The sequence below is a fragment of the Ascaphus truei genome, chromosome 1, assembly GCF_040206685.1.
Source record: "Ascaphus truei isolate aAscTru1 chromosome 1, aAscTru1.hap1, whole genome shotgun sequence".
Lineage (NCBI taxonomy): Eukaryota > Metazoa > Chordata > Amphibia > Anura > Ascaphidae > Ascaphus > Ascaphus truei.
In genome coordinates, this window is record NC_134483.1 from 44067737 (window position 1) to 44084625 (window position 16889).

The 16889-nt window shown below is 44.3% G+C and overlaps 1 protein-coding gene across 14 annotated transcripts in view; it reads left to right on the forward strand.

Annotated features, from left to right (window-relative positions):
- NEDD4L (NEDD4 like E3 ubiquitin protein ligase) overlaps positions 1 to 16889 on the forward strand; it is a 506193-nt gene that overhangs the window by 341983 nt on the left and 147321 nt on the right. The window contains exon 1 of one of the 14 annotated variants that reach the window (XM_075587165.1): positions 9704 to 10039. The exons of the other annotated variants lie outside the window; for them this stretch is intronic. Within the exon in view, the coding sequence (XP_075443280.1) occupies positions 9974 to 10039 (66 nt within the window). The 5' untranslated portion in view covers positions 9704 to 9973. Of the gene's footprint in view, positions 1 to 9703; positions 10040 to 16889 lie in introns of those variants that run through there. 14 annotated transcript variants of the gene reach the window in all.

Sequence of the window (16889 nt, forward strand, 5' to 3'; positions counted from 1 at the left end):
TAGGCCAATGTTCCTTGTTGCAGCTTTATGCTTCCACACAAAACCAGCATAACAGCCCTTCTTTTGTAGTTCCTTTTAAAGTCTGATTCCCTTTAAGAAGAAAACAGTATGTGGTCTAGAAGTGTGTGAAAATAAAAGTGAATTATAAAGACAAATCAGGTTAAGCAGCCAAACCCTACAACTACCACATGAAAGGTGTTTTCTGGCTTCATGCACCATACCAGTAGCCATTATTTGCAAAACCTAATATATTTATGTGCTTCCGAAGGTATGGTCTCCAGAACGGAACTCTATGTGAGGCCTTACCAATGAGCTATAAAGTACCATCACCACCTCCCTTTCTGCTGCTAATCCCTATCCCTTTACAACCTAATATCTTACTGGCATTCCCTATTGCTTTGTTACATTGCTTTTAGGACCGTTTCCTCTATAGTAGTTAACATTATAGTGCCAATAATCTTGTATTTTGCCTTTTGTTGCCCAATTGCATTATTTTGGACTTTTTGGCATTAAATTGTAGCTGCCACACTCTTGACCGTTCCTCTAATCTGCCTAAATCATCAATCATTTTATTTACCCCCTCCACCCGTAGTGTCAACTCTGTTGCAGATCCGTCACCTGCAAAAAGGCATACTTTCCCTTCCAGACCTTAATGTCTGGAGAACCGGGCTGCAATATAATATTAACATTGATTTCTACATTGGTTTCTGTGTCGACAAACAACCCTCCATGTCATCATGAGGTTTCTCTCCGGTTGTTGTGCGCTTACAAAGTACAATCTGGTTAGCAGCAGACCTGCATTTCCTTGCAAAGTGGGAACCTGGAGTCCGCGACTTGATGGGAATCTCATGCTCCTGGAGTCGTGTTGAGTGGCCAGAGTGCAAAGCTGCAGTGAACTGACTTAAAAAGTGTGTAAATAATTCTATGTATTTTGTAATACTTACAGTACATGGAAGCCTTGAGTACACGGCAATGTAAGTGGTATAACAGAGATGCTTTCTATTTGTAATGCACATTGTTCTCAATCGTTCAGCACTTACTGTAACACACTGAAAGCAAAACTGAAGTTTTAACATAACGTCGCTGCTATCGGGGCTCAGTTGTCGTAATGACGACGTAAATGGCAGCGGCCATTTTAACTTCCCAGATACAGTACAGTATGTGAATTTCCAGCAACTGATCTTTCCAGAATTCAACTCCAGAATTTGGGATTGCTAAGAACAGCAGCAAAGTTACTTTTCAAAAGAAATTAGACTTGTATTTATTATGGTTAGTAGAGCTGATTGCTGCTTAATGCAGCAATCCCTGCTGTATTCTTTGCCCATTTTTCCCCATTAGTTTTGAAGTCTGCGTTCTACGGAGGTGGCCCCATTAATTTCAGCTCCGGGGACCCCATGCTTCCAAAGATACGTCTGTAGGGGGTGCAGGTAGCTGCTCCGCTCGGCTAGCAGGGTTCAAGTTATGGCAGAGTTTCAAAGTGAGCCAATAGGAAGCCGTGACGTCATCTGGTTCGGCTTCCTATTGGCCCATGTGACGTAGGAGCTGTAAACTTTAAAGCCGAACCGGATACTGGCAGCCCCTACGAAGGTAAGTATCTTCGGAAGCAGGGGGGTGGGTCCTGGAGCTCAAATTAACGGGGTTCACCTCTGGGGACCCCCGGCTTCAAACCTGTGTTAAAAGATTAAAAAAATAAAACATGAATTGCTCCGTAAAGTAAGAGAGAGAGTTAATGCTTTCTAATTAAATAGTATACTTTTTCTGCCTTCCACCACCCCAGGGCATGTCATTTTATCTCATTTCTTCCTTAAAGGATGTTTTGTGCTCAGCCGCCCTCAGATTTTTATTTGATTTCTAATTGCGTTTCCCACAGAATATGGAAGGAAAAAGTTTGCTTCTTCATTCTTAAAACCTTTTGATTTAGCCTCTATAAAATTATTTGATGAACATTCCAACAGAGCTAAAGTATAGCCAGGCCAGACCAAACACTAAGGTCTCAAAAATAAGTCATGTCAAGTAAACTCAGTTGGAGTTTTTTTTTTAATTGGGTACCACATAAAATCATATGTACTTTAAGATTTGAAAAAATAAAAATAAATAATAACTGTGTGTGTGTGTATATATGTAACAGTGTTTCCCCCACCCGATGGGAGATTATGCCATTACAGCGTGTGGTGTGCTACCTGTTGGTAAATATGAGGGCTGAGTCGTCCACCGATGTTTGTGGGGGACACAGGACAAGCTTCTGGGGTACATACCCCGACATAGATCTCTAGTGGTACAGCGCCTCCATCTGCCGCAGGCTCCTGATGTATGGAGGCGATCTCCACTATAGAACACAATCCCCTCTCCCTCCCCAGAAAGATCACACACCAGGCAGGAGGTATGGTATAATGACAGGAACGGTTTATTCTGTCCAGCACAATTCAGTCACAGCATGCCTCTGCCCAATGCAGTATTCGGTGTTGTATCCAGCTGTTTATTTATTTATTTTATTTATAAAATGTTTTACCAGGAAGTAATACATTGAGAGTTACCTCTCGTTGTCAAGTATGTCCTGGGCATAGAGTTAAGACAAATAATACATGGTTACAAATACAGGGGTATACATTATATACAAGACATTGCATGCACAGTTAAAGAAAATATATGTTATAGGCTTATGAAACAGCTACAGACCAAATTAAAATGTGAGACAGCCTTAGTTTTGAAAGAACTTAAACTGGTGGTGGATGTGAGAGTCTCCGGTAAGATGGTCCCTGGACGTGCACTATGTGTCAAGGGCCCTCCGCAGCAGTCCTTGCTCTTCCCTGATCCTCGATCAGGGGAAAGGTGTACACTCATTCTCCCCCAAGGGGAAGAGGAACAAGAAAGGCCAGTCTTCAGGCAACCTGTGTGTGATGTGCCTCTCTCAAGTGGGGAGAGGCACTCCCTAAATTTAGGCGGCAACCCTTAAGTACAGCTCAGAAGGAAGGCACCAGGTCATGACCGAGGATTGGGTGTACTCAGGCCTGGTTTCACCTCCTCCCCTGTCACTCCAGTGCCCTGCTGGGAGTGGGGAAAACTCATGATAGATTCAAGCCTGCTTTTACCAGGACTTACTGCCAGTGACGGCAGACTGGTAGCCAAGAACCAGCCCTGGCATATATATATATATATATATATATATATATATATATATATATATATATATATATATATAATCGCCAAAATCAAAGGGAAGGAGACACAGCACTAGAGGTAGATGGTGGGAGAAAAAGTGTATTTAATCCATAGCCACAGGTACAGTATCCAACATTTTGGAACCAAATCAAAAGACAAGTAATTGATTACTATAAACCCTTTTGGATATTTAAGAAAAGACTGTCTTTGATTCAAGAAGGTTATCATGGAAAAACGATGGAATTTCCGTAATTATTATTGGGGTTCACAAACTTTTTATATATATATATATATATATATATATATATATATATATATATATATATATATATATATATATATATATATATATATATATATATATATATATATATATATATATATATATATATATATATATATATATAGTGTTCGACAAATCACCAAAAAATCTACTCGCCACCTAGTACCACACGTGTGCTGCTTGGGGCCAATAGGAGCTCGCCACGATGTTAAATCCACTCGCCGGGGCGTCCAAATGTATAGGTTTGTCGAACACAGTGTGTGTGTGTGTGTGTGTGTGTGTGTATGTATGTATGTATGTATATATATATATATATATATATATATATATATATATATATATCCAACACTGGCAGTTATTATATGTGCTAATTATACTGTAGGGCCTGAATTTGTTCACTATCAATCTTGTGTAACAATGAGCCATCTTATAAACAATGTATTTTCACAAGTCCTCGCTGACCTCACCAAAGTCTCGCACAGGGAAGCGGCTCAAAGATCACCTTACTCGAGGTCTATGTGAAGATTTAGTGGTGTGGACTTCAAGTCACTGCTGTACATCCCATTGATGCGGATCTTTAGTTAGGTTTGTGTCTGAATTTTGACGCGCTTGATTATTTATTTTAAATTGCTATAACCATAACATGCAAACAGAGAAAGGCATGGGAGGATAAACAACGGGTATGTGGAAGTGCACAGCATGGAAGTTCTGTATGAGTTGGGAAACACCCAAGCCCTGTACAGCCTGAGCAAATACACTGCAGGCCAAGTACATGCTCTAATATTTATATTGTGTGGCTAACACAAACTTCTGCAATAAATGAAAGAGTTTATTTATTTTACTTAGAATTTTTTTTTTACCAGGAAATAATACATGAGTGTTACCTCTCGTTTTCAAACATGTCCTGGGCAGAGCTGCCATGATGTATTGATCACTTTGGCAGAATAAGCAATCTTGTAAGAAAGAATATGATTCCAAAATGGCAATGGCCCTGGAGTTCTCAAAGCGCGATGTGGAAATATGGCGCCAAGCCCGATGGCAACAGCCATTTAAGTCGATGTGTCGAGCTCTGATGGGTGACGGCCAATGAATGGTCTTGGTTTTTTGAATTCTGGGAAATTATTAGAGTATGTACAGTATGAAAGCCACTGAGTTAATCATGCTTTTGTTCAAAGAAGCGCTATAATCTGAAATGTACAGGGTATGAGACTGCAGGGTTAGGCTGATGCGGTGACGTCACTTCTAGAGGCCTGTTGATTAACTACTAGAGTTGTAGTTGTAGATTGTGATTTTCATGTCCCACTTCTAAGTGAGGCTGTTCTATATTTTGTAGAACAAGTTTGATTTTTAATTTGGACTCCTTTTAATGCTCTGTCTTGTTCATTTGTATTTTAGCTCTGCACCCGTCTCCCCCCCCCCCCCCCCCCATTTTCTTTGGCATTTCAATAGAAACCATATGAAACGTAGTTTTAAAATGGGCAGTTCCCCCTACTCACATTTTTTTTTCCACTCTGGGGGATCCCGCTCGTTCCGGTGATACATCAAGGTATCGCCGTTATATCTCCTCCAGGGGGAAAGAAAATTGCAGTTTACATTTCTTGCATCACCCGGACCAATATGAAGCCACCATGTCATCCGTTGCTGCTAGGGTTGCCAGGTGTCCGGTATTGAACAGGACAGCCTGGTATTTGGTTTACTCTGTCCGGTGAAAAATGAGAGATAATATCGGACATGTGTGTGCAGGGGGGACGACTGACACATGTATGTGTCCGGTATTCTTACCTCTCTGGACTTGGTAACCTATCACGGTATTTACCCTGAGAAGGGAGTAGAGTAGGGCTGCTGCTGCTAGGGGGCTGGGCAGTTTCCTCCATCCTGATTGGCTGCTGTTGTGTAAAACAGCCAACCAGGAGGAGGTGGCAGGAGCCTGGTGGGGTGGGGCCAAAGAGCAGAGGAAAAGCTTGGGGCAGAGAGAGGTGAGGCTGTGTCCTGTGTTTATTTGTTCTGTTTTGTCCTGGTGTTTGTGTGTCTGTGTGTGTGTGTGTGTGTCTTCTCTGGCTGTCCTGTGGGGGTGATGATGACAGGGAGGGCGGGGAGGATGAAGGGAGGGGGGGGATGAGAGAGGATGAAGGGAGGGGGGATGAGAGAGGATGAAGGGAGGGGGGATGAGAGAGGATGAAGGGAGGGGGGATGAGAGAGGATGAAGGGAGGGGGGATGAGAGAGGATGAAGGGAGGGGGATGAGAGAGGATGAAGGGAGGGGGATGAGAGAGGATGAAGGGAGGGGGGATGAGAGAGGATGAAGGGAGGGGGGATGAGAGAGGATGAAGGGAGGGGGGATGAGAGAGGATGAAGGGAGGGGGATGAGAGAGGATGAAGGGAGGGGGGATGAGAGAGGATGAAGGGGAGGGGGGATGAAGAGAGGATGAAGGGAGGGGGGATGAGAGAGCATGAAGGAGGGGGGATGAGAGAGTATGAGGAGGGGTACAGTATTGTCCGCCATGGTCCTGTATGACTGCAGGTCAGTTATTTATAAATGATCTGACCATTACGTTATTTGTTCTAAATTTCACTCCAAGCATGCACCAATTTGCACCATTTCATATTCTATTTCCTAAAAAAATCTTAGGGAGGGCTCTCCCTCCCATGACTCCCTCCCAGACTTTTTACGAAACAGACTATAAAGTGGTGCAAATTGGTGAATACTTGGAGTGAAATTTGGAAAAAAATATGTAACAGACAGGTCATTTATAAATAACATTCTTCCTCAGGCTGGTATTATACTAAGCGCTGGCGTGTGTGAGGCAATGCTAAATACCTGTTTCCCTATGACAGTTTATCCAGTGCCGATGCACGCGCATTGGCAGACAGCGTTGGTACGGCAGCCTGTGTGGAAATGCAAAGAAATTTGTATTTTCGAGTGGCTGTCATGCCACGTGACACTGGGCCAATCACAGTGCGGCCTTCCGTTGTGACGTCATGGCCACACCTTCTAGCCACGCGCATCACTGTTTGGCTTATAGGCCCTAAATGCATGCGCAACGCCGTGCGCACGCCAGCACACACTATATTACATGCCTCACCAAACGATTCTCGTGCGCGTCACACCTTTCACCATTGTCTCCAGTATTTTTGGACAAGCCACCTGGCAACCCTAGTTGCTGCTTCTTCTTGGCCTGCACGAGGCAGGGTATTTTAATACCCAGAAGTACCAGCGCTCTGTACCTCGAGAACCCAAGAGGTCCCTGGGGCTGAAATTGACCGCGGCTTAGCTGTGGGGATCCCCCGCTTCCCATGTATGTAAAACTAAAGGTGAGAGGTGGTGCAGGCGCTGGACTGTTCCTTGCAAAGTGTTTTCTGTGTTTCACTTCTGTATCATATTGTGCATAGTTCTTCACAACCAATGTTTTCCTCTGTCCTATTTATCACATAATAAAGGACACACATGAATGCAGTTCCCACAAAGTCACATAACAGAAGAATCGCTGAAATAGCAACACCTAAATTAGAGATAGAAAGACTTTAGAGCATATTGATGACATATTTTTGCATTTGATTAGCTAATGATAATGGTGTTCATAATTCCAAATATTAAAAGTGATCCATGTGCGGTTTAGCATAGGGCATATTCCTTAACCACTCACTGCCGGTAACAGCATGCAGCTTCTTCTACTGTTATGGGGGTTAACACATATATTAACCTCAAACGACAGAGAAACCCAGACTTCTCTGTCGTTTGTTGTATACATATGCCACGCTCAATAGCTCTCCTTTTTGACACTTATGTACATACTAGCTGAGAGACCTGGCGTTGCCCGGGAGTACAATTTCCCACTCCCCCTGTCTGTTTCTCCACTCCCCCTTCTCCGTTTGTGTTCCCCCACCGCGCAGCTCCGTTCCCCCCACTACAGTGTTCTACACACACACACACACAGGGTCCCCCACACACACACACACAGGGTCCCCCCACACACACTGTCCTCCACACACACTCGTCCCCCCACACACACACTGTCCCCCCCCCCCAACACACACACTGTCGTCCTTCCCACCACACACACACACACACACACACTGCCCCCCCACACACACAAACACTGCCCCCCCCCACACACAAACACTGCCCCCCCACACACACTGTGTCCCCCCACACACACTGCCCTCCCACCACACACACTGCCCCCCCACCACACACACTGCCCCCCACCACACACACTGCCCCCCCCACACACACACTGCCCCCCCCCCCACACACACACACTGCCCCCCCCCACACACACACTGCCCCCCCCCCCACACACACACTGCCCCCCCCCCATACACACACACTGCCCCCCCACACACACACACACTGCCCCCCCCACACACACACACTGCCCCCCCACACACACACACTGCCCCCCCACACACACACTGCTCCCCCCCACACACACACACTGCCCCCCCCCCACACACACTGCCCCCCCTCACACACACTGCCCCCCCACACACACACTGCCCCCCCACACACACACTGCCCCCCCACACACACACTGCCCCCCCACACACACTCTCCCCCCCCACACACACTGCCCCCCCACACACACTGCCCCCCCACACACACACACTGTCCCCCCCACACACACTGTCCCCCCCACACACACTGTCCCCCCCCACACACACACTGTCCCCCCCCCACACACACACTGTCGTCCTTCCCACCACACACACACACACACACACACACACACACACACACACACACACACAGCCCCCCCCACACACACAAACACTGCCCCCCCCACACACAAACACTGCCCCCCCACACACACTGTGTGTCCCCCACACACTGTGTGTCCCCCACACACACTGCCCTCCCACCACACACACTGCCCTCCCACCACACACACTGCCCCCCCCACCACACACACTGCCCCCCCACACACACACACTGCCCCCCCACACACACACACACTGCCCCCCACACACACACACTGCCCCCCCCCACACACACACACACTGCCCCCCCACACACACACACACTGCCCCCCCCCCCCACACACACACTGCCCCCCCCACACACACACACTGTCCCCCACACACACTGTGTGTCCCCCACACACACTGCCCTCCCACCACACACACTGCCCCCCCTCACACACACTGCCCCCCCTCACACACACTGCCCCCCCACACACACACTGCCCCCCCACACACACACTGCCCCCCCACACACACTGTCCCCCCCACACACACTGCCCCCCCCACACACACACACACTGCCCCCCCCACACACACACACACACACTGCCCCCCCCCCACACACACACACACACACTGCCCCCCCCCACACACACACACACACACACTGCCCCCCCACACACACACTGCCCCCCCCCACACACACACACTGCCCCCCCACACACACTGCCCCCCCCACACACACTGCCCCCCCACACACACACTGTCCCCCCCACACACACTGTCCCCCCCACACACACTGTCCCCCCCACACACACTGTCCCCACCCCCCACACACACACTGTCCCCCCCCCCCCACACACACTGACCCCCCCCCCCACACACACTTTCCCCCCCACACACACACTGTCCCCCCCCACACACACACTGCCCCCCCCCGCGCCGTGGCCAATGACACAGGGGGAACACAGGGCCAATCACACAGGGGGAAGACATACACACACAAACATTATTTGAGACTTATAGATATATATATATTTTGTGGGGCTCAGGGGTTCCCAAAAAGAGCTTGCTGGGGTTTGTGTGTTTTGTAAATATATTAACCTCTACAGAAAAATACTAACTACTGTACTGTACACCGGGAATCCGTAAATCTCCACCTTATGCCGCCCCTGCCCTGTTATTTTCCTCACTGCCCTCGGCTATTTCTGCTGTGCCACAAAGTGTCATTGTGCTTTTCTTAAGTGCCCGCTTCTTTCTTTTGTGTGCGTGGAATAAAAATAACAGTGGTATTTGTTAAGATTACAAATTTATGATCGTGATCGGCAAAGGGGCTGACTGGTGAATGCATGCTAAACAATGACTTTAATTACAGACTACACCACAGTTCAAGCTGCTATTGTTACTAAAAAAAAAAAATGTTGACTGTAATGAATGGGAAATGTAAGCGAAATGGGACATGAACAATGATTGATATGGAGGTGGAACCTCATTTTTTTTGTATGATCTAGTTGTCATGGCAGCGCACAGCTATGCTTTTCCCGGCGAGCTGTAACTATTTTGGGACACTTGTTCCCTAGTCATTGTAACTTTCACATCGTGCTTGCTTAATCCATGAAGGCCCTCTGTCTGCATGTTCCACATAGCAGATTTACAGTGGGAGTTGACCAGAGATCAGGCATTAACAAGTGCACAGAATGTCCTAGGAACATCGTCTCCAGGCTCCATTAACTGCATTTTAATCTGGGTGGCAGGGAGGCAGGCTGCCTCTCAGAATGAAGACACTGTACACGACAGCTTATAGTTAATGTGGGGGAGATCCATTCCAATAATATTTTAAGCAAATTCAGCCATGTACAGAACTCAACCTGATCTTTTCCACGCGCATCGAAATGATTGTCAAGCTCGGGGTGCTCAGGTGAGTTTGGGATCAGTTCATTTAAATTGATTACTAATATATATGTGTGTGTGTATCGGTTCATTCATTTATTTATTTACTGTATAAATATATATATATATATATATATATATAGAGAGAGAGAGAGATATAGATAGATAGATATTGTGTGGGTGTATACCTTAAGTCATAAATCGCATACTGCACAAGGGGGGGGGGGGGTGGGGGATAGGCTTCAGTCAGATACATTCTAGGATGCATTGTTTTAAAGTAAAAACCTTTCTTGCTTTATCTATCACCGCCGGAAGAAGAGATCAGTGTATCTCGAAAGCTCGCACAAATAAAAGCATACTGTTAGCCACAGAACGGTATCGCCTGTTCGTTTTTTGATTTATATATATATATATATATATATATATATATATATATAAAACAATCCACAGGTTGCACTCAAAGTACTTCCATATAAAACAGGTGCTAGTCTCAAATAATAATGTAAACAATATTACCATCCTTGCGTCCGGTAAAGAAAGACTGCACTCAAATCCAGTATACCACGAAAATCTGTATTAGGCATAGGTGCAAAAATAGGCCGCCCAATCCGACGTTTTGGCACCCCCCCTTGAGAAAGGTCCCGCTCCGTGACCGAAACGTCGGATTGGGCGGCCTATTTTTGTACCTATGCCTAATACAGATTTTCATGGTATACTGGATTTGAGTGCAGTCTTTCTTTACCGGACGCAAGGATGGTGGTAATGTTTATATATATATATATATATATATATATATATATATATATAAACATACCACCATTATCACTCAATATTATACCACCATTATCAATATTATACCACCATTATCACTCAATAGTTGCTTGCCCTTTTGTTTTATGCATAATACCCAAGCTGTATATTGGCAGTAGCACCCATACAGTTTTTCCGGACTCTAATCGTGTGCTGTGATTTATTATTACCTGTGTGTGAGTGTGTGTGTGTGTGTACGTACAGTACATGCAAATGTATATACACGCTCACACACACATGCATGAAAACAGCAGTATAGAGGGGAGAATGACCTGTACACGGTGACATGGCTTTTTTCTTCCTTCGATTAAATAAACATAAACCAGAACCGGCATCTGTTGTTCTTAATCTTTCACTGTCTTAGCAGAGGCGTTTCATTTGCGTTTGTTTTATTCTCTGGTGTGGCACATAAACGAACTCAAAAATAATCATCCTGGCATCTTAATGATGAAAACACAGGCACCCAGGATTGTACATTGAATGTGGCCTGACATGGGATATGGTGTTTACTTGCACATTTGGAATTGGTCATCACTGTTGGGAGGGTTTTCTCATCTTAACCCCATCCTGCGGTTCGGTTTACTCATCATGTTGTGATTGTTTGGATGGTAAATCCCCAACACGACTCCCAGAAAAAAAATGTTCTAGGAGCTGAAGATGTCATTGAGATTAAAACTGATTGATGCAAAACTGCAAATCCCGTTGCTATAGTAAATTTGTAGTAGTTGTAGTGTTATTGGAGAAATCTTTGCTTTTGAAGGTTGCACAGAAATAAGCGCTCTGGACCAAAACAAAAAAAAAATGCATATACGTTATTGTACATTAGATCTAGAGGATGTATGGGATCGTTCTTCAGGCTCATATGATTTAAACCAGGGGGGGAGATTTTTCTGGGGGGGGGGGAGGCGCGGTGGCTGCAGAGGCCCCGTGCAATTAAGTGCCGGGGGATCGCGGGAGGCCTTTGCAGTGTCTCCTACCTTGTCTTCGTCAATGTGTCACCATGGCAATGTGGGTCAAATTACGCTGCGCGACGTAATGTCACGTGACCCAGAGCGTCATTTGATGCCGGATTTTAGGTAAGGGAGAGTCGCGAGCACACGGGCTGGCAGGTAGGCAGGCATGGGTGGGGCGCAGCGCTCAATGTTTGCGCACCCCTGGTTTAAATAACTCTGGATGACCTGACTGAGGGTTGAACAGACAATTAGGCCTGGAATAATAATTCAATTTCATATAGTCCTTTTCTCCCAGTGCATACAATCTTACGCCCACAGCCCCTGCCCCAACAAGTTTACAATCTATGGCAGTGGTTTCCAACCTTTTTTTAGTTAAGGAACCCTAAGTGAAAATCAGAGGAACACCAACCCTCTCTAATAGCGCTTCTGAGATCAGATGCATTGCAAGGAACCCCAGCCCCCTCTAATAGCGCGTCTGAGATCAGATGCATTGTAAGGAACCCCAGCCCTCTCTAACAACGTAGGTTGGTAAGGGAGTAAACCCTAAAAGGGTGCTTCAAATTGATGTTTGCTGAAGACCGTTATCACAGTCTTCAAGGGATCAGTGGTTTTTAGTAATTCATGATCAGTGTGAAGGTTCCCCCATTAAGTGCATCAATTCGTATACAGTCATGTATAATGTAAAGCTCAGGCACATAGAGTAAACCGCTATAGGGAAAGAGAGACCTCTAACCTGACCGGAGTACTTGTCCCATCCGGCGGTTCCTTCTCTGGCGGGTCACGTGTTTCCAGCGGGTCCTTGAGCAGGGAGTGCAGAGACTCACGGGGCTGTCTCAGCCTGTGCCTGTTGAGCTGTTCGTTCGGGGGAGAAAGAAACCTCACCACTGTTCTCTTTGGCGTGCATCCGTCCCAGCAATAGAAAACCAGGTAAGTGAAGAGGAAGGGGGAGATGTTGGAGCACTGCAGTGAAAAATACCAGGCTGGCGGCGGCGTGCAACAAAAAAACTTTAATGCGGCATAAAAGCCCTGAATTAAAATGACAGAACAATTCTCTGACGCGTTTCGTCTGAGCGACTTTTTCAAAGAGTGCTATACTACAGCCATAGATGTACCTTAAATACCCATATGCTCCCGCGCGCGAGTGTTTGAAATTACACGCCCACTATAATGTGATCTTGACCAATTAGTGATTATGCAAATTTGGAGGGAGCGGCTCACAAGGCCTAATACAGAAGGGTTTAACCCCTCTATTGCCGAATGCAGCAAGTGATATAATATCTCAATAAGTGTCAGGTAAATGGGTATTTATACCAGGAACCATCTTCTGGCTGTTAAAGCAAACTGGTATATGGGAGACATTACATTTCAATACAAACCAACAAACTTTACAGAAAATAAACAAATAAGTGATAAACATAGATTACATAAGTGATACATAGAGTTATAACACCAAACAGACATAAATAGCTACCTTATCATATTAAACTATATAGACCTCTAAACATCTATTTTAAAAAATTAATTAATTAAATATATTCATATCACCTTGTGCAACTAAGTTAAAAAAAAAAAACTTAAAAAACATGTGAAAAGCATGTTATAAATCAAATGTCAATTAAAACAGGAGAAGCTTATTTAGGGACATTGAAATAGAATCATATAGCATGATTCTAGCAGCAGATACAGTATAGGTACTGCAATTCTAAGGTACCCGTAAGAATAAATTTATATTAAATATAAGGATGATGCTGACCACAATAGTTTAGAATATTACATTATAAAAATATTTTGAGTATTTTAAGTATTGAAAATATTTAATACCATACAGTTTTCCATCTGATAATGCCAAAATATAACCCAAATAATTGCGGCTTTTGTACAAGGATAGTAATAAACTGATTTAAACAATATAAGGGTGATGCTGACCACAATAGTTTAGAATATTACATTATAAAAATATTTTGAGTATTTTAAGTATTGAAAATATTTAATACCATACAGTTTTCCATCTGATAATGCCAAAATATAACCCAAATAATTGCAGCTTTTGTACAAGGATAGTAATAAACAGTAAACCGAATAGACACAGCAGGATCAGTGCTTTCATACAATTTAGCAGACATCTAACTAAAGGGTATATGATATACAGTTTACAAAAAATGGGACAGCTCCCAATCCACATTCAGACCTTGTGGGTGGAGGCTGTCCATGCAAAAGATCCATGACATTTCTTTCTGATTTAATGTTTTAAGTCTATTGCCACCTCTTGTCGGGTTGGGAACATGTTCCAAACCCAAGAAGGAAAAGCCTTTTAGGCCCCCATATGGGCAAGAGGAGAAATGTCGAGGGACCATGTATTAGGCCTTGTGAGCCGCTCCCTCCAAATTTGCATAATCACTAATTGGTCAAGATCACATTATAGTGGGCGTGTAATTTCAAACACTCGCGCGCGGGAGCATATGGGTATTTAAGGTACATCTATGGCTGTAGTATAGCACTCTTTGAAAAAGTCGCTCAGACGAAACGCGTCAGAGAATTGTTCTGTCATTTTAATTCAGGGCTTTTATGCCGCATTAAAGTTTTTTTGTTGCACGCCGCCGCCAGCCTGGTATTTTTCACTGCAGTGCTCCAACATCTCCCCCTTCCTCTTCACTCTCTAACAACGTGTCTGGGATCAGATGCATTGTAAGGAACCCCAGCCCTCTCTAACAACGTGTCTGGGATCAGATGCATTGTAAGGAACCCCAGCCCTCTCTAACAACGTGTCTGGGATCAGATGCATTGTAAGGAACCCCAGCCCTCTCTAACAACGTGTCTGGGATCAGATGCATTGTAAGGAACCCCAGCCCTCTCTAACAACGTGTCTGGGATCAGATGCATTGTAAGGAACCCCAGCCCTCTCTAACAACGTGTCTGGGATCAGATGCATTGTAAGGAACCCCAGCCCTCTCTAACAACGTGTCTGGGATCAGATGCATTGTAAGGAACCCCAGCCCTCTCTAACAACGTGTCTGGGATCAGATGCATTGTAAATTCTTCTGTATTTGATACAATTTTCGATTGACCAAAAAATTGCAGGGAACCGTTTAGCGATGCCCGGGGTACCCAAGGGCTCCTAGGAACTCTGGCTGAAAAACACCGATCTATGGCCTAAATTCACTAAGTGGTGCTAAGCTTTAGCGCACCTATGTTTGGTCATCCAAGGTCACCAGGATCTGCTGATGAGATTTGAGCCATTGTCTCCTGCTTCATAGTGCGTGTCATTGTTTTCCAAGTCAGTGCCTTTTACTCAATGAGCCGCTCCTCCAAGATAGGATATCATAACCTAATCAGGGTCATGGGAATCAATGCTAGTTACTCCCAAAATGTACTTTTTAATCTGTCTGTATGTTCATTCTGTGTACACGGCTTTTGTAATATAAACAAAGCTAATTAAAAAAAAAAAAAAAAAAAACTTCAGACGCTACAGAGGTACCTCGCTCGGACATGTGCTGTGTGAGGAGGGTGTGTGTGCGACCTGGGATGTTATAAGAATAACAAAAAAAAATCCCTTAGTGGTGCTCTACTACCAAAGTAATAATGAAATATTACTAGATAATAAAATCTAATGTTTATTAGGCATAAAATAGGCATTATTCTTATTATTTCATTTTTCTATGTACTTTCTAGTAAAAAAAAAAAGTGTTAATAAAAATAAAAGCTCGCCTGTGACGCTGAGGTGAAACTGGTGCAACCTACATTATATTTTCAACAGCAAAAATTCCTGATTAAACATGTGTGAATGACTGGGAAATACCAACAACTGGTGCAGCTTTCATCCAATTAGCTTTTACTTCACCTTTGTGTCTTTGGTAAGTGACCAGCTTTGTTACTGCAATAAATATGGCGTTTGCTTTTTTGTCTCGGATCTCGGGTGTCCTCTGGTACATTGAACCAGGTAATGGTTTCATTCAAATTCATGGGTGATGGAATTGTTTTGCAAAATGAAGTAGCGATCACCAGATGGCCTTTCACACCCACACGCCTTGAAATCTCAGATGTAACAGAGATACGAGGGAGGCTACAGATTTTGCCTTCTGCTTGTTTCCTCCAAACTGTGTTATATTAATGTAGACCTAGTGCAGAATGCTTGTCCTGGTAATGATAGGATGTCAGCACTTCTCACCTTCACTTTAACATAAGGCTTTTTGTCCCTAGAAGATAAAGTAAGAATTGTTCTTGCAATATATATATATTTTTCTTATTATTGCCAATTGATTGATGAGCATTTTGTGTATTAATAATAATGTTTTGATATACAGTAGAAGTGGAAATCTGTACCAAAACATATTAACTCCTGATGTGTTAATAAACTGCACCTAATAAATAGAAGTAGAAATCGTTACACAACGAAGATTTTTTTTTTTTTTTTTTTTTAACTATTTTAATTTGTTCTTGTTTATCATACTTTATTTCTTGATGGTAGATGCAGATGTCTGAACTATAGATGTTTTCGAAATGACCTTTGCTTAGTGTTTCACCACATCCAAGATATGTGAAGGACCATACAGTACTCCTAGTTACAAAGGTCAATGGGAGATACTGGTTAACATACAGCTACAGTACAGCGTGGGCAGAAGAAATGTGCATGACTCACACAGAGACAGCATTGCTGATTTCAGCTCCGACTTGCTTTGACCCATTGAGAGCCTTTAGGGCTACCTGGTGGGCATCAATGTCAAAGACTGTTGAGCTAGCATTAACTGCCCTAACAACGGTGAGCGGACCTGCCCAGAGCAATTACGGTAGCTTCTGACCCGTGATCATTCTCTTAATGGCAATTTTTTTTTTTTTTAATATCCATGCGTCCGTGCAACTTCAAGGAGAACGATAAACCTGCCAAAAAACTAACCACAAGAGACTGGATCCTGCAATCCTGCAACCACAAAGTTCTGCCATTGAATTCTCCCAAGAAAACCTACCATACCCTCAAATCATCTATAATCCGTCATTACAAGCGCATAAAATGCAATGGACGGCGCACCCAAACCCATAGGCATGGCGCGACATGCAAACACCAGGTAAACAATCAGTGCCTGTAATCCCAGAGGGTAACTTTCCTAACACTCAACAACA